Here is a 26,044-nt window from a genome sequence, read left to right as displayed (position 1 = left end):
GTTGTTGTGATGCTACAAGAAGTCGTAGTACTCACTGGTCAGAGGTTGTTGTGATGCTACGGGAAGCCGTAGTACTCACTAGTCAGAGGTTGTTGTGATGTTATGGGAAGCCGTAGTACTCACTAGTCAGAGGTTGTTGTGATGCTACGGGAAGCTATAGTACTCACTAGTCAGAGGTTGTTGTGATGCTACGGGAAGCCGTAGTACTCACTAGTCAGAGGATGTTGTGATGCTACGGGAAGCTGTAGTACTCGCTAGTCAGAGGATGTTGTGATGCTACGGGAAGCCATAGTACTCGCTAGTCAGAGGGAGGTTGTTGCGATGATACGGGAAACCGTAGTACTCACTAGTCAGAGGGACGTTGTTGCGATGCTACGGGAAGCCGTAGTACTCACTAGTCAGAGGGACGTTGTGGCGATGCTACGGGAAGCCGTAGTACTCACTAGTTAGAGGGACGTTGTTGCGATGCTATGGGAAGTCATAGTACTCTCTAGTCACCGAGAGGTGGTTATGAGGAAATACTCTTTGATCTGAGCACAACGCCGAAGAGTTTTGGGCTAGAGTAGCCCTAATAGTTGAGTCTTGGGGTGTCTGGCGGTCGAACCAGGGAAGAGACTGGGGTCCCCATAATTGTCGGGAATCATTATATTTTGAATTGAGTGGTAGTTGTCGCAACAGGAGGGAATCAGAAAAGTGGTATTAGCGCGGATTGCAGGTTGAGTCATGAGATGATTGTTTCATTGGGACAAGTGGTTCCAACTTTGGGTCGGACCAAACTATCGAGTTTGAGCTTGGCTTTGGTAGTGTGTTGGGTAGGCAATAGGAGATTTTGGATTCTGACATAGATTATTGGTTGAGGGGTATTGTTGTCACCCGATATCCTAGACCTGGTGGGGTCAGTTCGTTAGTATAGGAAATACCAGTAGGTGCATGAGGCAAATGAGTATTAATTCGGCTAAGGTCGAGGGTGAGGTGATTTTCCAATGGGAGTATGGTATTCGTTTGGGATAAAGAGAACTTGTGAATTGTGTGTCACTGGGCCGAGATAGTCGATGTGAGAAGGAAGTCAACGAGGCTCTGGGAACATGTTATGAGTAACCTTTGGAAGTTAATGGCTGGTTGAGAGATGACCTAATACCCAGGGTGGAGAAGGGATCACCGAGAGTAAGTTGGGGGGGGGGGGTATGACTATAAATGTCATAGGACATTTTGTGGGAGCATGATTATTTCTTATATCTGAAGGCGGGGTGTTGAAATTTCTTTGAACCGGTGGGGTTTGATTTTGGGACAGGAGACGATTCTTTGGTGTAATGTGCCCTTTTAGACTATAAAAGTATATTTAAGATTGTTTGGTACATATGGGATGGGTGATCGGTGTTTGATTGTTGGGTTTATATTTGGAAAGTCAGAAGGGATATCTTAGCCGCAGAGGGGCTGGTTTGTTTCAAATTTAGGAGTTCCTGGTCGGGTTCAGGTATCCATAGAGGGAGACGGCGTTTTGGTGTGAGATTATTTCAGGGGTGATTTTCGGATGTTTGGTTTCTTTCTATGTGGTTTGAGGAGCGATTTCGAGGGCGAAATCAAATTAAGTGGGGGAGAATTGTAACATCCGGGATTTCAGGTATGTTAGTTGTTGATAGCTTCATTTTATTTACTTCTTTTTATAGTTTTTTTTAGCACATTTCATTCGCATTTTAGTTAATTTCCATGCATATTTTCCTTTTTGTTATTTTTATGACCATTTCGGGTAGTTTCTAGTTTCTTGAGCATTATTATAGATTTATTGGAGACTAGCGGAGCGGGAGTTTTGGGAGGTGATTGGACTTGAAGGGCAATGGGGATTTCGTGCTTGATGGCTACGGAGGTGATTCATGGAGTGAGCTTGCCAATTGCTTCAAGGCGTGGAAGTGTTGAACTTTAAATTTGAAAGGCACGGGAGAATTCTTGAGTGTGCAAGATCGATGTTTAGGAGTTTGCGGAAACTTTTAGTGATGTGGAGAGACAAATTGGGCTCAAATTGAAGAAATATTGAAGAAAAATGGGTTAGAAGCTGATTAAACTCAAACTGGGCCAATAGTTAAGCTGTGGGGGCCCAAATCTTGAAGAAGCCCAAAAACTCCGTCATAGTCACGCGACCCGCGTATGTTCCTGCAGGGGCAATTTCGGGATTTCATTTGGAGCTCTATATTGGGAAGGTTGGTGTGCCTCTTCAGCCTTATCTTTTACATCCGATTTGAGGCATTCTTTTTGGAGTTTTGGAGAAATTTGAAGGCCAAAAAACCTTAAAGAACTTAATCTTTTCCTCTCTTGATTCTTGTCCAATATTTGGTACAATCTTATCTAACTTTGTTTACTTGAGTTTAGCCATGCTTGGCTAAACAAATCTTTGTTGACTTTTGTTGAATCCTTTGAACTTTTGTTGAATATTGAAGAATCCATGAACTTGTGTTTGAATCTTTATGAAAATGTTTTGTGTTTTAACATCTTATCACTACTTGTATGTTTTTATTCATGAGTTTAAATGTGTTTGTGGTGATTAGTTGGCCAATTTCTTGATTAAGTAAAGGATCTTCAAATTAGCAAGCAACAAATGATTATTGTGTTAGTTTTACTTCACACAATCATAAAAACGTTTTCTCTAACATGGTAGTGGAAGCTTTTGACTCCTCTTGGATTTGGTGACTTTTTGGTTCTTAATGCTAGTTGACTTTCACTAATTACATGCTTATTGGAATTAATGACTTTGACTAAGGAAATTGTTATGAGCTTCTCTAACCATTTCAACAATTAAGAAAAGTCTAGGTAATCTCAAGTTCATTGGATTACTATAGCCAAATTAAGGATTTAAAACAAGTATTGTACCATTGGATTCTAATGGCATGTTCATCAAAAAGTCAAAGTAAGGAAACCTTAAGTCAACCATCTCTCCCTAATTGATTTTACATCAAATCTTTTTTTTTGTTAAATTGTCAATTTAAATCATAGTTTAATTCTAGTTTGTTTCAAGTATTTCAAAACACCAACCCCCCCCCCCCCCCCCATTTTTAATTTATTGTCATTTAGCAAGTATTTTTACAAAGAGAACTTTCATAGAGTTATTAAATTGAACCAATCTCCATGGATTCGATCCATTTACCACTATACACTATTTCAATGTAAAAAAATTAGGGTTATTAATTTTGTTAGCCTCGACAACCACTAGTTATGTTTCAATTTTTGAGGATTTAGGAGGGACTCGACGAGTCGAGATCTGACTCGCTGAGTCACATCGAGTTGATTGCGGTTGTTTAATGAGAGGACTCAACGAGTCCAAGTATGGACTCGTCGAGTAGGTGTTGGGTAGAGAAAACCCTAAGTTTCAGGGTTGGAGCCTATTTAAAGGAACTTATGACCTTGGATGCGCCTCATATCTCCTGTGAGAAACCCTAAACCGCCATTGGAGCCAAGAGAGAGTTCTTATGATGAAATCAAGTATTTTGGGTGTGATTTTGCAAAGGAAGAGAAGGGATTCAGCTAGAAGGACCAAAGGAGGATGTCATTTTGAAACATTTAAGCAGGGATCTCCATTATGAGGTAGTAATTCGATCCTTTCTTTTGTTTTGTGAAGAATCCTTGAAGCTATGGTTTTCTTTACCCTTTCTTGGAAAGTATATGATGCATTTGAGGTCCCAATTTGGAATAAGTATTAGATATGGACTTTAAGAGGTCCAGAGAGTCCCAATCTTCCAGATTTATGCAGTTCCATTGGAGTTATGAATCTAGGATGCCATTTTTAGAGTTATTTCACCATATAGAGCTATATGTGTGTTGCATGTGTATAAAGTATGTACCTTTATGTGACTATTGGTTGTTAGAAGGTCATATCTATATGTTGGGGAAACAAAACTAACCTCAGAAGGTCACTTGATTATGACCATGGATGAAACTCGCCGAGTCCATATGAGGACTTGACGAGTCGAGTCGGGTTGCCTCGCGATTCGTGACCAGTGGTAACTCGTCGATTGAAAGGTTAACTCGATGAGTCGGGTGAGACCTTAGGAGGATTTAGAGGACAAGCATGGACTTGCTGAGTCACCTGAGTGCACTCGACATGTCTGCTCAAAGTTTGACCGTTGACTAGAGTTGACTTCAGTTGACCTTATGGTTTTGGTCATACTGATTTAAGAGAGGTCAAGGAGGGGTAGAATGGTCTTCTACCCATTCTATAGAGATGAGGTCAAGAGAAAGTATTAATTATAAATGTTTGCCTTATGTGTTAGGCGGAGGCTCGATCGAGGTTATCAAGCTAGAAGGTTTACTAGACATCATGAGAGGTGAGTCTTCTCACTATACTTTACCTAGAGTGGTAACTATGTGTAACCGGAAGGTCTTATATGTTATATGGAGTATGCGATATGTGTTGCTATATGATATGTATGTGCTATGCTATGTTATGAGTACCATGATATGGACGGGAAGGTCAACAATGTATGGACCAGAAGGTCAAGATGATGAGGACCGGAAGGTCATACGGTTAGGGCTGGAAGGTCTACCAGAGTTGGGACGGAAGTCCCCTGAGATACATGGATCGGAATATCCCATAGAGATATGGCCATGAGTGGCGTATGTGTTGTATGTGGTATTTTGGGGAACCCACTACGCATTTATGCTAATAGTGTTATGTGTTATGTGTTTCAGGTACTAGCGATGATCGCGGGAATGCGCCGACATGATCCGTACACACTGGCAGAATATTTATTTTATGATCTTGGGATATGTTTTATCATGATGGCATTTGTTAAATTTGAGATTTGAGAATATTGAATAAGATTTATGTTATTTAAAAAAAATGAAAAATTGTTTCGAAAATTCACGTCGTTACACCATTCCAGTAGAATGTTGTAAGTTTCATATGTACCATGTTTTGCTTTGATATCTATCATTTCGTTCCCAGCCAAGAAAACAAGAACATTCTTGTTCTTGATTTCATCTATACCTGCAAATGAGAAATAAAACCACTCATTAATATTGCTTAATCTTCTTTCCATGGCAATTTCAAGCAATAAACACCACATCGAATTCTGTCAAGCAAAAGAAACAATTTCCTGTAAAACATTAACCCCAGAAATCCATTCCATTCATCCATTTCTATCAAAGAACAATCAAACCCAAAACCCATCAACACTCCACTGAATTTTTGTCAAAACAATGGATCAGAACATTCTCCATTAGTTATATAATAAAACTGAGAAGCAAAAGATCAGAACATTCTTACCTTTCTATGGTTATTCTACAAGAAGTTGTTAAATTCAATAAAAATATTCTTGCACATATGTTTGTTGAAAGCAAATCTCGAAGTTCTATGATGAACAGATGATGAACACATGAACTGCATTGTATCTCAATTTGGATTGTCAATCAATAAAAAGTCAAAATCAGAATAGTGATTACAATCAGAACAAATGGTATTGAATTCGTAGTCGGTAGTGTGATAATCGGAGCGAATGAAATCGGGTTTTGAATTTAACTGGATTGATCTAAGGATATTCGCTATTAAATGGTCAAATAGAAAAGTCAAAATTGAGATATTGCAAACTTCTTACCTGCGAATGATCTAAGATTCGGAGTTGAAAATCTGGGCTTGCACTCATATCCTCAATGATGCCTCTTCATAGCGCAATTGCATCTACAAGTAGATCAACGTTAATGTCTGGTATACGAACAATCGCATCTCAAACCACCATAATTTCAAGAACCCTAGCTCCAAAACATGTACCCATTTCTCCATTTCCGTCATCTACAACAACACTACCTCGTACAGCTTCAAGGTAGATGCTTTACCGATTATCATACAAAAAAAACACACCGAAACACGCACTACAACCAACCCTATTTCTAAATTCTGCGAAATTGATTTAAACTTTGTGGTGTTATTCTTCGGGATTGTTAGGGCATTGGGAATGGTTGAATCCATGATGCCTCTTCACAGCACAATTGCATCTGCTCGTCTCAAATCGAGCCTTGCAGTTGATTCTGCCTGCTGGCTGACATTGGTGGATGAAGGCGACGAGTGGTGGAGGACCTTCGGTGATGACGGTAATTATGGTTGTGTTGTGTCCTTCAACATCGGCAGTAATGGTTGGGATCGAATAGGTGGTGGTTTTAAAAAGCCGATGGAGAAAACCTAGCCAGCTAAAGTCAATATTTACCATAATTATAGGATATTATTTATGGAAACTGATTATCAAATTACCTATTTATCCTTATTTATTTATTTAGTTATTTATTTATATTTTAAATTTTGATTGGCCCACATTTATGCATACAATAACATAATAGATACATTAAACACCTGAATCTAGCTCTCTCTCTCTTTCACACACACACACACACACACACACACTCTCTCTCTCTCTCTCTCTCTCTCTCTCTCTATATATATATATATATATATATATATATATATATATATATATATATAGGATATAGATCCGGTAAGAATTTTTTTTGGTAGGAAGGTAAGAAAAATTTTTTCGACTTATTTTTTTGGCGAAAAAAAACAAATGAATCATTAAATAAATCAATAATAACATGATTCAGCAAAAAAAATCGCGAAAAAACATTTCGATGATTCATTTTTATGATGATTTTGTTGATATTCACTAAAATTGTCATAAAATTGAAATTTTTTCTTGATTTACCTAAAAATGAATCATGAATGTGTTTTTTTTCGGATTTTTTTTTCTTGTGAATCATCTTAGTTTTGAATCATCTAATGATTCATTTAATTTTTTGCTAAAAAAATATGCATATAAAAAATTTCTTACCTTCCTATCAAAAATTTCTTTCTTATTTGATCTTGACTCTCTCTCTCTCTCTATATATATATATATATATATATATATATATATATATATATATATATATATATATATATATATATAATCATTCATTTTTTTATAACAATCTACTTTGTGTTTTTCCATTTTTATAAAAAAATATTTTTATTTTTATGTCATTTTGGACCATTATGGTTAACCGATATTAGCCATTAACCATAATCATTAATCGACTAAAATGGTTATTGAAATACATTAACCAATTGTAATTGTTATAATTTGGTTTTGACCAATATCCGAACCAAACCGTCTCATACACACCCCTATTTTATAGAGCTTCAATTTCACTTTTACATACCTCCAAAATGTGAGGCCAACATGCATGCAACTAACCAAAACTTGAGCTTCATCTTCATCTTTATATTCTTCTTTGAAAACAATATTAATTTGAAAACCTAATAGAATGAATTATTAACGTTGGCTAACTGTGATTATTAAAGAAATGCATGAAAAAGAAATTAGTCATGATGAACAATTAAATTAGTGGTTAGGCCATGAGGTATAGTTCTTTCTTCAAGCGTAAGAATCCTATGCGGAGGAGATGTTCACTAGTGAACACTGCCCCCAATGAGAGTAATGGTGGTGCAGATTGAAGCCAATTACGGTTTCTCGAACCCAATTAAAACGTTTCTTTCTATCTATTTCTTCTTTCTGTCTTCTGTTTTCTCTCTTGAACACCATCCCCACACAATAGTAAATGAGTTGTAATGGTGTAAGAGTTGTTCATTAGTAAACACCATCCCCACATAATAATAAATAAGTTGTAATGGTGTATGACGATGAAATGTAATGGCTTTTACGCATATTGATACCACATGGTCTTATATTGAATCCCAAAACAAACATAAATAAATTGATCATTACACATCTATTTAACATCGGCTCGGCCATATAATGACATTAGTTATAAGGATAAAATATATTTTATTATATAATTTATGCCAAAATATTGAGACATAAAACTATTTGTGGTGCTTTTACCAACCGTAAAAACCATCTATTTAATTTTGTGTTGATTTTATTGCCTCTAACTTTACATATTATAAGATAATAAGATAATAATTGAAAAATTAGAAAAAAAAAAGATGTCTACGAAAGAAAGCGAAGTGGTGAGTCAAAAAAAATAGGCGTGGTGATTTCTTTGAAAGAGAAAAGAAAGCAAAAGCAAAAGTTTATGGATAGGCATGCAAAATGCAATCCATATTTTATCAATTATAATCCATCATTAAACTTCTTTAAATAAATTAAACAAAATATAATGGCTCTATATGAAAACAAATTTTTTTATTTAATTTGTAGTTTATTAAAATGCGCAAAATTTTCAAATAATCATAACTTCTCTTAACTATAATAATACAATACTTCTAAATTAGTAATAGTAATAGGTATAAATATCAAAATAATATATATATATATATATATATATATATATATATATATATATATATATATATATATAACTTTAAATTTATTTAAAATTGAAATTGAAAGTTTGAAATTTAAAATTTGAAATTAATATAGTTATTATGGTATGTTTAATTTATAGAAACTAAATTCATGATATACTGAAAAATAAAAAATAAAATAAATGATAAGTGGAAAATAAATATCTTAAAATTAAGACAAAATGATATGTGACAAAATTATTTTCATTTATTAGTAATGATATATATATATATATATATATATATATATATATATATATATATATATATATATATATATATATATATATATATATATATATATATATATATAGAGAGAGAGAGAGAGAGAGAGAGAGAGAGTATGTTAAGATGAAAATGTAAATTGCCGATCTTAAGTTTGTCTTGAAATTGTCTGGTCTTTTTTAGGACCGGTTGAAACGCTCTTGTCTTTTTTTTTTTTTTTTTTTTTTTTTTTTTTTTTTTTTTTTTTTCTAACTGGTACTGAATGGGTTTATGTCGGTTTTTTTTTTGGACAGGTCTCAAGTTCTTTGTGTGTTTTTTTATTCGGTGCTAGTATTTTTTTGTTTTGACCTTTCCCTTAACAAACGTGCGATCAACACCAAAAGGATACATTAATTTTTAATAAAAGTGGTTCACTAACATATAACAAAAGAAATAATGAAAAAGTTGGGGTGATGCGTGATTAAAAAATATGTAATTAACATTAAAATGATATGTATATAAACTTTCACTCCAGATTTTTCTCTTAGACTAGTCTCACGTTGTTCTTCGAACAATCATGTTTTATTGGGATCGGTTTTAGAAAAAATTGTTCTTTTTTCGAAATTCTCTCGAAAGGTATTCATTCGGTCCAATATCTTTTGGATCGGTCTCGAATGAAATTTATATCAATGTTTCTCGAAGGAAACCTTTAACAATGTTTCCTGAAGGAAACCTTTATCCGTATGGGGAATTCGTACCCTGGACAACTATTATCTATGGGGATGCATTGTGTCCAGGTGGGTTACGAAAACATTGTCACATGTCTACATGTATCACTCATCCGATTATGTTTACTAGAGACGCGTTGTGGATACTCATAATATATGCTATGTATTTGCCTTGTCACAAATCCATGAATTGCCACGTGTCGTGTTTGTGCTACATGTGTCTATCATCTGGGCGTGTCTGTATCCACCATTGAACACGTCACCCTCTTTCATTGATTTTTCATTTTCATTACTTTGATCAAACACACCACGTTCTACACAAATACGTTGTGTTAGAAGTTATTTTAACTCAGTAGATTGTGATTTTCCAAAATAACAATTTATTTTAGTGTCTTACGCCAAACTAGTTTTATACGTTGAAAAGAATATAATTAAATATTCAAATTTTCGGATTGGATTGTTATAAAAGATTATAAATATTTAATAAAGAATGAAAGTAAAAGGAAAAAAAAATTGGGCGAAGTATATATTAGTCTTTTGGATTTGATTAGAGACCAAACGGAAATAAATCCAAACTGCAAGGATGATAATAAATAAATAAATAAATAATGAGACCAAACATGCAAATTATGTTAAACCACAGAGGGTATTCGTGTAATTTAATTACTCTTTAATTAATGATGGATCAGTTGCATTAATATTCTAATGCTTTAATACTTGATACTACTACGCTCACATGCCCCAGTGCCAGTACCCACCCGCCCACCCACCCTCGCAGAGTCTAGAGAGAGAGAGAGAGAGAGAGAGAGAGAGAGAGAGAGAGAGAGAGAAAGCAGGAGATGAGACAAAGAAAACACCAGACTCAAGAGCCCAAAGTTAAAGGTTTTTGAGAGCAGTTGATTTCATGGTGGATATTCTTTCCTCTCTCCATGCTCTTCATCTTCCTATTCTATTCCTCCGCCGCTAATGCTGTATAAGCTAGGTGATTTCTTCATCTGCAGCAGCAGCAGCAACGGCGGCGGCGGCGGCTGCCAACCTTCAAATGCCGGAGTAAATCTCGCCATCACCGTCTTCGCCGCCCTTGTAATCGCTGCTGCTATGTACTCCACCACTAGGTAACAAAAATGACCACAATTAATTGGTAATAACCACACCACTTGTTCAACTCAACTTCAAACCCTAGAAGTATTGGTCCCCTAGGACTATTTTCCCCTTTGTTCCTCTTTTCTTTTGTTGGTTTCCACGACAAGTTTCTCTAGTAGATTGATGAAAGCCCTAAGACGTAGTCAAACTTCGTCTTCCTCGTCGTCGTCTTCAAATTCATCAAATTCGTCGTCTTCGTGGATTCATTTGAGATCTGTTTTATTCGTTGTTGCTTCTTCCTCACCAGCTTCGTGTTCCACTTCGGATCGGTGAGTATATTCTTCTTTGATCCAAATCATGTTTTTCCGGTATCCGTCGCTATGTTCATTTTAAATCTTGATCTCAATCTTTTCTCAAATCCTTGATTGTAGCAGTACCTTTTCCCCTCTTTTCTTAGGTCTTGTCCAACTTTAATGAACTATATGATTCTGATTCTGCTGGTTGTTTATTTAATAAATTCGCAGCTTTAGAAGGTGTTTGACGAGTTCAGGCCCCTGCTTTTTTGTTTTAAATATCATTAGGTGTATGGACGTTAATTTTTATGGTATTTAGTTATTCGTTTTTATACTTTCTACTTGACAAGGATAAGGATTTGGCATTTGGATCGTGCATTGATTATATACAATTTTTGTTGGTCTTTTTCTGTTTCAACCTTTTTCTTCCTCTTTCCTTTTTTATTTTAAAAATCAGTAAAGTCGTGGAAGATGGTTGAACATAATGCCAAACATGGAGTTCTTTTGCCATCTGAATATGAATTTCCATTGCCCAAACATGGAGTTCTAATGCCAAACATGTAGTGAAAATAGATGGCATTTTTGGACACTAGTTAAAAGAGTGATTAGAGATTCTAGTAAAAATGTATATTTTTCCACAATAAACCTAGTGTTGTCCTTAATTTTACTTGTTTTAATGATAAAGATTAAAAAGCCCATGTTGGAAAAATGATAAGAAGGTAGTTTAGTAGAACTAAGGATAATATTAAAAGGATGAGCCAGTAGAAGGCAAGGACAAGAAAGGTAAATTCAGTTGGCAGAAATCATAATCATAATCTGGTTCTGGTCATGGTTAATAGAATCAGTCAGTTTTATGGTTACCACTCTCCACTGTAACTGAAGTAGTTATATATATAGAATCTACAAAAGTTACATGAAACTGCATCACTGAGCTGAGCTGACATATTGATATCATTGATGACAGGGGGCGTCTGAAATCACCATGGTCACGTAGGAAAAGAAAACACGCACTCACTCCTCAACAGTGGAGAAATTTGTTTACACCTGATGGAAAACTTCGAGATGGTGTTAAATTTCTTAAAAAAGTCCGCAGTGGGGTATGCATGTTCCTATTCCTTACTCACAGCTACAGCATTTCATTTCAATTCGGTACTTAGTTTCTCATATATAATTGATTTGTAGGGAGTGGATGCAAGTATCAGGTCAGAAGTTTGGCCGTTCCTACTTGGAGTGTAAGTATAATAAATTAATAGTATCTCCTTTCCAAATTTTATTTCTCCTTCCATTTCAAAATTTCTGTTTTTTTTTTTTTTTTTTTTTTTAATAGTTATGAGCTCAACACTTGCAAAGAAGAAAGAGATAAACTAAGAACTCAGGGGAGGTACGCCCTGTCACTTTGAGTATAATATATATATATATATATATATATATATATTTATTTTCATAGAACAATCTAAAGCGAAGCAATGTTTTTACAGAAAGAAGTACGAGAAATTACGTAGGCAATGCAGGAAGCTTGTAGGTGAAAGCAGCAGCAATGGGGACAGTCACAGTCAAGGCATGGATTCTGCAGAATCAGAAGAAGTTGTGAGTGCCAGGGAGTCCCTTTCTAGTGAAGAAATAAATTCTTCCCCATCTCCCATGAATTCAGGAGTATTATTGGAGGAAGAAGAAGCCACTCCTGGATCAGGGTCAACAAGATTCATAGATCCAAACATATCCGACTCGGAATCTTCTGACTCAGATTCTTCTCGATCTCAAGATCCCCCGGAACTCAGCCAAAGTCAAACCTTCCCCTTCCCATCGTCGGAAAACGAAGAGTCATCGGCAGTTCAGTCGAGCGAGGATTTCTCCACCTGGCAGCGTATCATTCGCCTGGATGCGATCCGAGCCAACGGAGACTGGATCCCATACTCGCAACCTCAAGCTGAGGTTTCGGAGGAACGGGCCGTGCGGTCAGCGGAAGCCGTGGGATTAAAAGACTACGAGCATCTAGAAGCGTGTAGAATCTTCCACGCGTCTCGGCTGGTGGCGGTTCTGGAAGCATACGCGCTGTACGATCCGGAAATCGGATACTGCCAGGGGATGAGCGATCTGCTGTCTCCAATAATCGCGGTCATGAGTGAAGACCACGAAGCGTTCTGGTGTTTCGTTGGGTTCATGAGAAAGGCGCGCCATAATTTCAGGCTTGATGAGACGGGGATCAGACGGCAGTTGAACCGCGTCTCCAAGATTATAAAATCCAAAGACTCGCATCTCTACAAGCACTTGGAGAAGCTTCAGGCGGAGGACTGTTTCTTTGTGTATAGGATGGTGGTGGTGCTGTTTAGGAGGGAGTTGACTTTTCAACAGACCATATGTTTGTGGGAGGTGATGTGGGCCGATCAGGCCGCCATCAGGTCTGGGATTGGGAAGTCCTCCGCGTGGAACAGGATAAGACAGCGGGCACCCCCTCCTACCGAGGATCTGTTGCTGTATGCCATTGCTGCTTCCGTGCTGCAGAGGAGGAAACAGATAATAGAGAAGTACAGCAGCATGGATGAGATAATAAGGGAATGTAATAACATGGCCGGTCAACTTGATGTTTGGAAGCTTTTGGATGATGCCCATGACTTGGTGGTTTCTGTTCATGACAAGATTGAAACCCCCACCACCACCACCACCACCATCACCATGTCTTCTTCTTCTTCTTCCTCGCTCCATCATAAATAATCCTCTCGTCTCCTCCCCTATATTCATCATCATAACATCATTTCTTTTGGTTTTCTTTTTCTTTCATCCTCTCATCAGAAACCTTTATTTACTACTATTACCGGTTCTTTACTGGGGGGAAGGGAAGGGGGGGAAATTATTGTAGTTTCTTACAAACACAATTATATATATATATATATCATCCAAGTAGCTACTACCATAACAAGATTTGAGAATGAATCAATATTTCTACTCCTGCATTTATTTTAGCAGTTGGTTGGCTGACTTGTCTCTTTGCCTCTCATCCCATGTGACACTGGCTTTTGAGTTGAGAGGAGAGAATGCAACCACAAGATGTCAATGTAGCATGTTTCCGACTGAATTTTGTGTCAACAACTAGTTTTTCTTATTTTCATTCGTTTGTTTGTTTCTTGAATGATAACCCTAAACCGTGCAAGCATGAATTGGAACTTTACAACATCCTTGTCTTAGGTTTCCCTTGTGTTGCTTTTTGTGAATGTGTAGTGTGGATTCGGACCACAGCACTAAAGGAAAGTTCAAATTCAGATTTGAATCACCAATAAATTATGTTATTAGAAACTCTTAGGTAGTTGGGATTTACATGATATTATGAAATGAGATGGTTAAGCTATGCTGAAACATGAGTCTAGATATATTTGTATACCTAATCCTACTGTCTAGTTGGGTGTGGTCTGGGGACAGTAAAAGTACCAACCTAAATCCTAAACGTTTTGACGTGCTAAAACCTGCTCTACACAACAGGTGGTGCTAACTAACTGGTAACTGCTAAAACGCCATTTATCATGCCAAAACATTAAAGAAACTACAACCAATCGCCTTATCACTGCTATTCACTTATTTGTGATGCAACTCCATAGGATAAAACTGCTACTAAATGTACAAATTTTCCTACTCTCAACTCTCTAGTCTTATCTCTCAAACAGCAAACATTGGAACATAAGGAAAATGTGTTTCACGTTCGATTTCAATATCATCATTGTTGATTATCAATTACCCTGCCCTGTTTAGTATCATTACCTTTGATATATATATATATATATATATATATATATATATATATATATATATATATATATATATATATATATATATATATATATATATATAAAAGATGGGTTCAATTGAAAAAATAAAAAATGTTAGAGAATGGGGGAATCATTCTCAACTACTTATATAATTAGCCTCTAAACATAAAGGATATGGTGACAAACTTATAAATATGAAATAATAGCCTTTAATCATAAATACGAACAGTTGAAATTCATTCGTTTTTTGCTCTTTCAGTCCAACCTTCAATTCTGTTTGAATACGAACATATCTTCAACAAGTGAATACACTATATATTATTCTTATGTAATATACCATCTAATAGTATATAATATTTATATATGAAAATATCATATAATATTCATAAGTGAATATATCATCTAACATTCACAAGTGAATATACTATGTAATAATCACAAGTGAATGTATCGTCTAATATTTATATATAAATATAATATGTTTAGTATATGCTATATTCATATATGAATGATATTTAAATTGTAAAAAAATTAATCATAGTTTTTATTCATAACTGAATAACGAATGTACTTTATTAAAAACCATATTCATTTTTATTCACTTATGAATAACGATAGCTGAAAATATAAAAATAAAAAACAAAATTTATCTTAAAACTGTATCAATATGGATGTCTATTTGTAGAGAATAAAAAATCATGAATTCTAGTATATTTAAAATCACTTTTCGATAAAAATAGCTTCTTAAAAATAAAAATAAAAAACGAAAAAACTATGTTTTTGTATATATATTAAGGTAATGCTTAGCATAGTTTAAGGAAACATGTTTTTGTTGGAAAATACATGTGCATTCATTTCCCATTTCTTCTGGTACGTTGGAGCTTTTTGCGGCAAAAATAAATGATTGACTGAGAATGATTCCCCTATTCTCAATTTTTTTTTTCTCAATTGAACCCTCCTCTCTCTCTCTCTCTCTCTCTCTCTCTCTATATATATATATATATATATATATATATATATATATATATATATATATATATATATATATATATATATAGGTTCAGGTTCATTTGAGACCATTCTAATTTTGTGAGACCGTAAGATCAAATCTAAAAATAATTTTAAAATGCAAAATAAATGGAAAAATCCAAAAATTCTTTTTTTAAATATTATTTTCGGAACTTGAATTAACTAAAAAAAATATAAAAAATTCCGTTTTTTTTTTTTGAAAAATACGTGAAATATTCTAAATAGAATATTACACTGACATATTCTAAAAAATAATTTTAAAATGCAAAATAAATGGAAAAATCTAAAAATTCTTTTTTTAAATATTATTTTCGGAACTTGAATTAACTAAAAAAAATATTCAATTTTTTTTGAAAAATACGTGAAATATTCTAAATAGAATATTACACTGTACATATTCTAAAAATAATTTTAGAATGCAAAATAAATGGAAAAATCAAAAAATTCTTTTTTTAAATATTATTTCGGAACATGAATTAACTAAAAAAAATAAAAAAAAAAATTAAAAAAATGCGTCTCACGGTCTCACAAAATATAGGTGGTCTCAAATGAACCTAACCCTATATATATATATATATATATATATATATATATATATATATATATATATATATATATATATATATATATTTTGCTTGATTCTATTCATCTTTTATGACAGACACCTTCATGTCTAGAGTGGAGTATACCATGAAATGAAATCCTCTAATAAGATCTATTATATTTTATGACACACATAAACATGGGTGAGGATCCGTACTTATTCAACTTGTTGATGACATAATGATAATAATGTTAGATATGAAAGAAAGTGTATATATATATATATATATATATATATATATATATATATATATATATATATATATATATATATATATATATATGTGTGTGTGTGTGTGTGTGTGTGTGTGTGTTAAAAACAAGAAAAATGTGATGTAATTATTTCTGTGGTGTGGTTCAAGCGGAGGCGGAGTTGTCTTTGGTGTAGGATCTGACAGCAAAAGCCAAGGCCAAGATGAGTAGAGGCACCAGAAACTGTAATATCTTGATGATGACTGCTGAAGTGTCGTCAGGGTTGTAGTTCCTTTCCTTGCCAATAAAAACACGTTTCAAAGGAACAGTTGACCTGTCTATCTCACCAATGTAATATTTGTCCATCATCCCTCGTGCATCATCACTATGCCCAACATCCTCAAAATCACTCGTTGCATCCTTCCCTGCAGATTCCAATCATCCTCATCATCCTTAATATATATATATATATATATATATATATATATACACACACACACACACTTGAATTGAAACATTAAATACCAGTTGCTGCTAGGAGAACTTCATCACCTCCAGGGTGGTCTTCCATAAATGGTGTTACATCATAAACCTAGGCTCACCGTCACATTACATAAACAAGTGAATTCACAAACTTACAAAAAAAGGAAAATGACTTAAAAACCCAACGAAGTTTCCAAACCGTTTAAAAAACCTCAATCATGTTTTGTCTGTTCAAAAAAACCCAACAAACTTAACATTTTATCTAAAAAGCCCAACTAAGTTACACTTTCTCGAAAGTCAAATAAGAGAAACAGATAACGTGGCTTATTACTGTATCGGAAAAATGACTTGTTAGACCAACGAAGTTTGCAAAACATTTAAAAAACTTCAATCATGTTTTGACTGTTCAAAAAAAACCCAACGAACTTAAACAAAACAAAATTGAAATTTTCTGAATGGTTTGAAACTTTGTTGGACTTTTTAGACAAAATGTTAAGTTCGTTGGGTTTTTTTAAACAGACAAAACATGATTGGGTTTTTTTGAATGGTTTGAAAATTTCGTTGGTCTTTTAAGTCATTTTCCCTACAAAAAACACTATAAATACCATTCTTTAGATTTACAACAAGATTAATAAATGATAATACTGGCGTGCCGCATAATGGAAGCCACATAGACTCTGGTCTGGTCTAGTCTTTGTTAAATCAGGCGAGGCTATTATTGGTAAAGGTTGAACATTTGGGCACTGGACGCTCCTTTTCAGAGCCAGAGGGTCCAGACAGACATGATAAAAGACACTCATTTGACATGCACTATGATAAATTAATCGATGTAAAGTACTATGGATATTCCAATCCATGAATAATTTTGAAAATATATAACTATAGTTCAAAAATGCTTCCATCAAGCGTCGAGTAATTAATTGATTAACCATGCATCAATCCAATGGGAAATGACAATCAAATATCAATTCATCGTATGCAATGCCAAATCCTATTTCTTAATTGATCGTAACTGAAAAATAAAAATAAAAACATCAACAGTTCATTAAAATAAACTTGACGGTTGAAGAGAAATTTATCTCAGCCAAAATTCAACTAACCCCAAACTAATCGCACCAATTAACCACAAAACCCTGAAGAAATACAGGATTGGACCGAATCTAATTCAACCACAGAAACTCCAGAAGGAAATCGATTACAATTACCAACTTTAGGTAAAAAAAAAAAGTCAGAACTTAATAAGTTCATGTCATAGAGATTCGACCTTTCCCTCGATAATAAGCCAACAGTCTTTGGTTTTGTTGTGCGTGGAAACTTCATTGAAAACGAAAGTTTTCTTACCGGAAGCCATTGATGTATATATGTGTTGTGCCTGCTTATAAAACAAATCAAATTAGTAAAAACAAAAACCGGATTTCATCTTTACTCGAATGAAAAAAAAATCATATATTCAGGAGGAATCGTTAATATTAATACTTACAAGGCGGAGCTTTTAAGGACTATTTTACAGACACACTGTAGCTGTGTGAACCGAAAGCATGTAGGTAGTGAGAAGGTGAGAAATTATGGAGGTTTGGTATTTATATTTATCCAGACATCGGAGCAGGATTTCATTGACCCAATGTTTGTTATTAATTACAAGATTGAGGGTATTTTGGTTGGTATTTGGCAGGCCTACCTGCGTTACGGTTGCCAAACCACGAGCCCAAATCGGCGGCTACGACATTGACCAATATAAATTACATGCAAGACAATGCCGGTCCACAGTTAATTATAAATATATACAAAACTAAACTATCGTTTGTGAGTAATAACTACTGTAGCTATTATATAATTTTATGCATGATGTATAATTTAATGCAGGAAGTTCAAATTAAATCCCCTAACTTTCTATAATCTTTCATTTATAACCTCTACTTTGTATGACATGTCACTTGCAACTCCTCTACTTTGTAAAATGATATTTTTTTTATTTATTTACTTTTTAAAATATTCTTTTCACTCCTTTTACCTTCAACTTTGTAATATATCACTTTCATCTTTTATTTTCTAAACTTTTGTGTTTATCTCGATCCCGTAAAATTTATTGTAACTAATAGTACAAGTGTTAGCCCTTTAATTTGTAAAATGATATTTTTCATTCTCTTTACTTTGTAAATTATCACTTCACCCCCCTTCCCCTTCAACTTTATAAATCATCACTTTTACCCCTTTATTTTCTAAAATTTTGTATTTATCTCCGTCCCCGTTCATTATAACCATTAGTACAAGTGGTAACCCCTCTATTTTTAAAATATAAATTTCACACTCTCTACCTTCAACTTTGTAAAATGTCACTTTCACTTCTCATTTTCTAAACTTTTTTGTGTTTATCTCCGTTCTGTAAAATTCACTAAAATTGACTGTAGTGAGTAGTACAAGTAGTATTGCACAATATACATGCATATCAATGCTTAAAGTATAGTTTTAATCCCTCAACTTTGTATAATTTATCATTTTAAACCCTCATATTTAGTAAAATGATTTTTTTCATACTTTTACTTTTTTAAAATATCACTTTCACCCCCTTCGTTTTCTAAACTTTCGTGTTTATCCCGTAATATATATAAATATGATATTTCCTCCTATACTCTGTAAAATGCATTTTCCACCACTCTATCTTTTAGAAATTTTACTTTACTCTCTAAATAGAAAAAATCACTATAGCTGATACTATTTTATATAATCCGTTACGTGGTTATTCAGTATCCCCGTAGTATATATAATCTGATTTTCTCTCATCTGCTTTTGTAATACGAAACAAAAACACTTAAAAACCCGCGGCAAAGCACGGGCTCAATTACTAGTTTAAGATATTTTATAAATTAGTTTTTAATACTTAAGTACCCGTCACATTGGAATCCATATTTAGAACTTGCGTCGAATTTTAGATCCATATCGGACATGTTTGACAACGTTGATTATGAGGCGTTGATGTATACCCAAGATTTGGTTAGAAAACACACAAAATATATCAAAGTATGATGAGATAGGGTTGGTATTAATATTTATTGTACAATTTTTTGTTGATTGGAAGTGATTCGTAAACAGCAATTTTTTTTATACCCAACAATTTATACTCTATACAATTGTACAATACAACATTTTAAAACATAAATTGTTGTATACGAAGAAAAGTTGTTGTGTACATATCATCTCCTATTTAAAAATAAAAGGGGTGATAAAAGAACAATAACCCCATATTGCGAACTACTTGTTGATGGTAATTGCCTTGTAAGGACTTTGTAAAGACATCTGTGCGTTGATTCCCCGTTTAAACGATGTAATCAAATCATTTTGAAGCTTCTCTCAATGACAATCGATTTTAATGTGTTTAGTGTGTTCATGGAAGACGGAGTTATTTGTTATATATATTATTGAAGTATTATCACACTTAAGTGAGATTAGAGTGACATTGGGAACTTCTAGTTCAATTAAAATAAGACTTAGCCATGCCATATTGGGCTTTGGTTGCCATTTAGGAAATTAGGCCTTTAGGGAGCAAATGGGTTGGGCCTTGATTTTGGGCCAAGTAGGAAAAATGGTAAAATGGTCTTTTACCCTGGATACTGGACAAGTAATCTAGACTTTGGATTAAGACCTGTAACACCCGTGTTTCTGGGCTTGTCATTAATAGCGATGTAATAGTCTAGATTAACCTTTGTAAACCGTCTCGAAATAATAGAGATGTATTATTTGAGTATTATGTGTTTTGTGCTTAATTGTGTGACCTAAATGAATTAAGGATAAAATTAAGCATCAAAATGAAATGTTAGATAAGCCCGATATCGATACATGAAGACGTAGCGGTCGTGACGAGGTTTCCGAATACATAAAGAATGTCGAAATCCGAGTTATAACGAAGAAGTTATGACCTGTCGAAGTTTCGCGACAGAATCGGCACGACACTGAATGACGTAAAATACGAATAAATGTACTTCGATTGTTCAAGTAAAGAGTAAGAGTATGTTCTCGAATGTTTTCCCTACATCCCTATGATGCAGTCCTATTACTGAGTGGGAGTGTGTTCGTGGAATGGTCTCAAGACATTTGTCGCTCAAGCCGATGTATTGTTGGTTGGTGAATAACATGATTCAACCACTAAAAGAGACTTGGAAATGTCTCTGGAGCTAAATTGCTATAGTCCAATGACTTGACTAAAGCATGTTTCAGGTATACTCACATGAAAGTATGATGAGAGTATTTGAATAAAGAAAATGACACAGGAATTAGCCGACTGTCAATATCTTTGATATTCATGACGTAAAAGTTCGGGAAAATGACCTTGTAAAAGGTCTTACATCATATCCAGAGAAGATAGTCCTTGACAGCATAAATACTTAACCAAAAGTACTTACAGTATAAGATAGTTTCATAGAAAATGCCACACTGGGCATAGACAGAAAAACGATTCCTTTTTAACAATGAAAAATAAAGTAAAGCATCTATTACTGGCGACGGTCATCCCTCTGGTGAACTCTCAGTTCAGCCAGTTGACGTTCCATATCAAGCAGGTATGTTTTGTATACTCTCTGACGTACTCGGAGCTCTATGACTTCGGCTCGGGTTTCGACTAGTGCTTGTAGCATAGTTTCGTGGTCTCTCTCAGATCTCTCACGAGCATGTTCAAGGCTTTTTGGTGCGAAGGATATGCATCCCTCCATTGGTGTCAACTTCCGTGATACGACGTAGAGCTGTCCTGCCCTGAATTTCGTTTCGGGCAACTCTACGGATCAGTATTGGTAGAATTATGTCTGCTGTGCTCCCTTCATTTATGTTGTAGAAGCTTCGGTCTTCATTAAACGGTATAGGTTGATCTTGATCTTCACTCCATGCTTCCAAACATTCCACCCATGGAGGCGTCGGGCCATGAAAAGCCAGACGAGGGTTAGGATTTGGAAAGGGAGCTGCCTGGGGTAGGTTCTCAACCTCGAGTTCGGAGTTAGCACCATCCGAAAGGTCTTCATCATGGTGATCATTCACAAGGATAGGATGATCATTCTCCGGTTCTTCTCCAAACCATCCAGCAATGACTTCGTTCGGAAGGTATTGGTTGTCGTGGGGATGGAGTCCAGCCTTGTTATCTACGCGAGAATCGGGGTAAGAAAATAATTATTATACGAACTATCTAGATAATTATTTAGAAAATCTTCATTAGCTACATCACTATTTGTGAAGTGCATACCAGTTATATGTAATCGAAACATGATAGGCCTTCGAATAAGTGACCTTAACTCCAAATTCATAAAGAATAGGGGTAAAGCAAAATATTCACAGATTCTAAGTCTATAATATCCTAGTTACATATAAATTTAGTGTATCCACTTAGCAACTATCAACTTAGTAATGAAGATCCCTTTTAGTTCTCTAGTATAAAGTACTTATAGTAACACCAAATACCCCTATAGTATTTTAAGTTTAATGTTATGTTCTACTGTTCTCATTGTGGTATTGTTGGTAAGATTTTAGACTTGTTGCAACCACACAAATACACTTAGGCACATGCTAGTCAACCTCAGATAATATAGGTGATCAGGCTATATCTTCCCAGTTTTGACTATATGTCTCTAAGTCCACCTGTGTTGCCCAACAATCGTAATTCTTTTGTACTATCCTAGTGACACTGATTTTAGTATGAATGCATGCACGTATACTTAATTAAATATTTTATTATTTAAAGTATAAACTCTAAATCAGAGTCTTTTAATCCCGCTTGTGTTTATAGTTCGTATATCTTTTATGGGTTGATACACTCAATTCACTATAAACAGTGCTCTGATACCAATCTGTCACACCCCAAAACAATGAACGGCGGAAACGTTCTGGGGCGGAGGACGTCATGTACAGTATCACAACAATGAAAAGTAGTAAACAAGCAACAACATCATCCATTGCATTAATAATATAATTTTAATACAAGTGTGTTCTGTAAAATTATAATAGAGACTAAAGTAAAATCAAAATGAAAGATGAGTCTTGATCGAGCTCCATCTTCTCTAAACCTTGCATCGGTACCTGTCTATCGTTGACCTGAGGATACAAGTTATTTTGAAAGGGAGTATCAGCTTTAAAGCTGGTGAGATCATAAGTATTAACGTGTCTTAATTTGTAAAACTTGTAATGAAAGACTTGAAATTGTTTTGAAAGAAAGCTCGTATAAGTATGAAAATGTTTGTAGAACAACTGTAAACGTTTGAAAAAGCCTAGAAATCCCTATGATTCCTACTATTATAAAAGGGAGTCTTATACCAAGACCTAACTGCTCTGAATGTAGCCTTCTACCAAGACCTAACTGCTCTGAATGTAGCCTTCTACCAAGACCCGTCTGTGCTACTATTATTATTATTATAAGAAATTGTATCCTTTAGTACTAGGATACTCAAATATAATTCACCTCATCGGTTATGTGAATGAGTCACAAGATAAAGGTAATAATATAAATAACCTAAGTATTACCCTTTGGTACTAGGGTAACTAACAATGTTAACTTAAGACATCTGTAGATGTACATTTACCTCTGTTTCTAACAACTGGGTGTAGGAATAGTTAATCCCTTAAAGTATACCTGTAATGGTATCAACCGTAGGCATCCGTAGATGTTCATTATCCTCTGTAGCTAACAGTGGCTATAGGAATGGTTAGTCCCACAAAGTATCCTTTGGTACTAGGATATTAAATCCAATCTATCTCGTCGATTATGTGATTGTATCACAAGGTAAAGATAAGAATGAGGATTATAAAACATAATCTATACATATAAAATGTAATAATAACTCGTCATATATTATTTATGTAAATGTACTCATGTAAGCGTGTTTATGTAAATGTAATCATGTAAACATATCTATGTAATAGTATAGTAATGTACTGTAATGTTCTGTGTGTGCTAGTTGTAACGTGTGTTCTCTCTCTATCTAGCATGTATAGTAATGTACTGTAATGTTCTGCGTGTGCTAGCTGTAACGTGTGTTCTCTCTCTATCTAGCATGTATAGTAATGTACTGTGTGTACTAGCTGTAACGTGTGATCTCTATCTATCTAGGAAGTATTGACTCATGAATGAACTAACTCATTATATGATTCATTGTTCTAGTATTAGTAAAACTCTAAACTACACCTATTGTAGTTCACTAGTAATATAACTTGTACATATGAACATGGGAGTATACCCTTGCTACCCAAGGGTACTGAATGAGCTGGAAGAACCTTTATGACTATATATGTAGACATGATATATAACTAATATTTAAACGACCTTCGGACGGGTACCCGATATCCCACCAGACCACATCTCAAGCGCGAAAAGGAAATAGGGCGGATAGGCCTCCTAAGCCTTTTAAACATTGCTTATATAACTATACATACATAGACATGCAATTGATAATATAAAAGTATAAAAGAAGTTTCATAAAAGCATTTGATATGTAAAAGAGTTTTTAAGACATTTTGAAGTAAAACAGTTTGGAAGTAAGAGATTCACTTGTCGATAGTTATTAATCACATGTGATTGAGATAATAACTATCGTAACTTTACTTGTATCCCCCCCCCCCCCCCATTAAAGTATTTATAAACATTTGAAAACATTTAAAAGGTTAATTTAGGGGTATGAACTCACCTGTTGTGAGTGGTACGGATCAACTGAAGAAGTAGGATGGCTAGGTGTCAAGTGAAGTCTTGAACACACTCTATGATCCTAGTTAACATATAATATCACATATATGTATACAATTAGTCTTTAAACAACTAATAAACAAAGTTAAGACACCCTAGGACATGCTAACCACCTTATACAAGTGTTATAAGTCTCAAGGGTTGCATCTAAGTGTTGTAGGGAAAGGCTAATGTGTTTGGGATTCAAGGGTAAACTCCTTTGGAGTTTACGGTTTTTATGACCATTACCCAAGGAGTTTACGGCAGTAAACTCAAGGGTTTACGGTCGTAAACTCTACACTTTATGACCATATGTTGTTATGAGGTTTTACAAGTCCTTTGAAGCATTTCTACTTGGTGGTTAGGCCTTTGGAAGGGATTAGGGCATTATTACACTCCTTGGAGGAGTTTACGGCCCCAAGGTCATTTCCTTTTGGGTTTACTACCTTAAACCCAAATGGAAAGTGGTATTGTCATGTTTTCAAGTCCTTAACTCATTAAGGTAATTGTCTAGGTTAAATTTTAGGCCTAAGGAAGGAATATGGTCCAAATAAACTCACTTTAGGGTGTTTACGGTTTTGGGAGATCCCCAAACCATAAACACATAAAAATTATGGACTTTGGTGTTTTTCAAGGCCTAAACACCTGAAGGAAGGATTTAAACATCAATCTAGGGCTAGAGAGAGACTTAGGCACACTTTGGTGCCCTTATTTGGTGTTTACGGCCCAAGAACATTCTTGGACCGTGAACAACTTACTCTTTGTGTTCTAGTGACATTTTCTTGATGTAAACATGTATAACAAGCTTAATAAGATTCAAGGATGGAAGTACTTACTATAAGGAAGCTTGAAATGAGCTAAAAGTCCAAGAACACTAGTGTGTGTTCTTGGTGTTTTTGGTGTTTTGGAAAACTAGTCAAAACACATAAATGGATGGATTAAAGGATGTATAATCATTAGATGTTATGTTATATCAACTAATCAAGTCGAGAAACACTTACGTTTTCGGGAAATCGGGTGAAAACCGGGATGATACTTGAGAGAGTTTGGAGTTTACTCTTTAGGGTGAAAATGAGAAGTGTGGTAATTTGGGGAGCGGTTTTTGGAAGATTTTTCGGCCTAAACATAAAAGTTTGGCCGTGAACTTCTAAGGCATGAGGTGTTTGCGGTTTTGAAATTTCAAGACTCGAGACGGTACATTCTTTCACCCATTCATTTAAAGAATAATTATTATAATAGTAAAACGAACTTTAAATTTTCTAGAAACCAATAAAAGTGAACTTGACTTATAATTTGAAATGATTGACTCTAGGGTTTGACCGAATGAAAATTTTGAGTTTTCACACGTTTTAACTCAAGATTTTAGAAAAGTCTATAAGGGGAATTGGGTACCAAGTTGTATTTAAGTACAACTTACCATCCACAGACCGATGGTCAGAGTGAAAGAATGATACAAACACTTGAAGCTATGTTGAGAGCATGTACCCTGGAATTCCTAGGTAATTGGGATGAACATTTACCTTTGGTAGATTTTTTCTACAATAATAGTTTCCACTTGAGCATAAAGATGACACCTTATCAAGCTCTGTACAGACAGAAGTGTCGTACACCGTCTTGTTGGCTTGAGGCTGGGGAAAAGCAGTTTATGGGACCGGAGA

At 34.7% G+C, this 26,044-nt stretch overlaps 2 protein-coding genes across 3 annotated transcripts; one reads left to right on the top strand and one right to left on the bottom strand.

The window, feature by feature from the left end:
- Positions 1-10,019: 10,019 nt before the first annotated feature.
- LOC145028672 (rab GTPase-activating protein 22-like) lies at positions 10,020-13,737 on the top strand. 2 transcript variants are annotated; one of them, XM_078977426.1, is made up of 5 exons: positions 10,020-10,370; positions 11,596-11,728; positions 11,814-11,863; positions 11,959-12,012; positions 12,110-13,737. In XM_078977426.1, the coding sequence occupies exons 1-5, from the start codon at positions 10,222-10,224 to the stop codon at positions 13,341-13,343; spliced, it is 1,620 nt and encodes a 539-aa protein (XP_078833552.1). In that variant the 5' UTR covers positions 10,020-10,221; the 3' UTR covers positions 13,344-13,737. The 2 variants fall into 2 exon arrangements, with proteins under 2 accessions (XP_078833552.1, XP_078833553.1); XM_078977427.1 differs by lacking the exon at positions 10,020-10,370 and adding an exon at positions 10,371-10,667.
- Positions 13,738-16,285: 2,548 nt separating this feature from the next.
- LOC145028671 (cytochrome b5-like) lies at positions 16,286-18,307 on the bottom strand. The gene is made up of 4 exons (XM_078977425.1): positions 18,177-18,307; positions 17,961-18,068; positions 16,739-16,805; positions 16,286-16,638 (listed from the first exon to the last, which is right to left on the bottom strand). The coding sequence occupies exons 2-4, from the start codon at positions 18,045-18,047 to the stop codon at positions 16,379-16,381; spliced, it is 414 nt and encodes a 137-aa protein (XP_078833551.1). The 5' UTR covers positions 18,048-18,068; positions 18,177-18,307; the 3' UTR covers positions 16,286-16,378.
- Between the last annotated feature and the right edge of the window lie 7,737 nt (positions 18,308-26,044).

This window comes from Lactuca saligna, chromosome 2 (genome assembly GCF_052625555.1).
Source record: "Lactuca saligna cultivar CGN05327 chromosome 2, ASM5262555v1, whole genome shotgun sequence".
Taxonomy (NCBI): Eukaryota; Viridiplantae; Streptophyta; class Magnoliopsida; order Asterales; family Asteraceae; genus Lactuca; species Lactuca saligna.
The sequence above is the reverse complement of the archived record's forward strand: the minus strand, read 5'-3'. Positions and strand labels throughout refer to the sequence as shown.

What these genes read in the sequence shown, in the direction of transcription:
- LOC145028672 (XM_078977426.1), top strand. Translation starts at nt 10,222, where the DNA reads ATGCTGTATAAGCTAGGTGATTTCTTCATCTGCAGCAGCAGCAGCAAC. An exon ending in GCTATGTACTCCACCACTAG is followed by an intron (nt 10,371 to 11,595) that starts GTAACAAAAATG and finishes CATTGATGACAG; the next exon opens with GGGGCGTCTGAAATCACCAT. An exon ending in TGGCCGTTCCTACTTGGAGT is followed by an intron (nt 11,864 to 11,958) that starts GTAAGTATAATA and finishes TTTTTTTAATAG; the next exon opens with TTATGAGCTCAACACTTGCA.
- LOC145028671 (XM_078977425.1), bottom strand. Translation starts at nt 18,047, where the DNA reads ATGGCTTCCGGTAAGAAAACTTTCGTTTTCAATGAAGTTTCCACGCAC. An exon ending in GGCTTATTATCGAGGGAAAG is followed by an intron (nt 16,806 to 17,960) that starts GTCGAATCTCTA and finishes CGGTGAGCCTAG; the next exon opens with GTTTATGATGTAACACCATT. An exon ending in AGTTCTCCTAGCAGCAACTG is followed by an intron (nt 16,639 to 16,738) that starts GTATTTAATGTT and finishes TGGAATCTGCAG; the next exon opens with GGAAGGATGCAACGAGTGAT.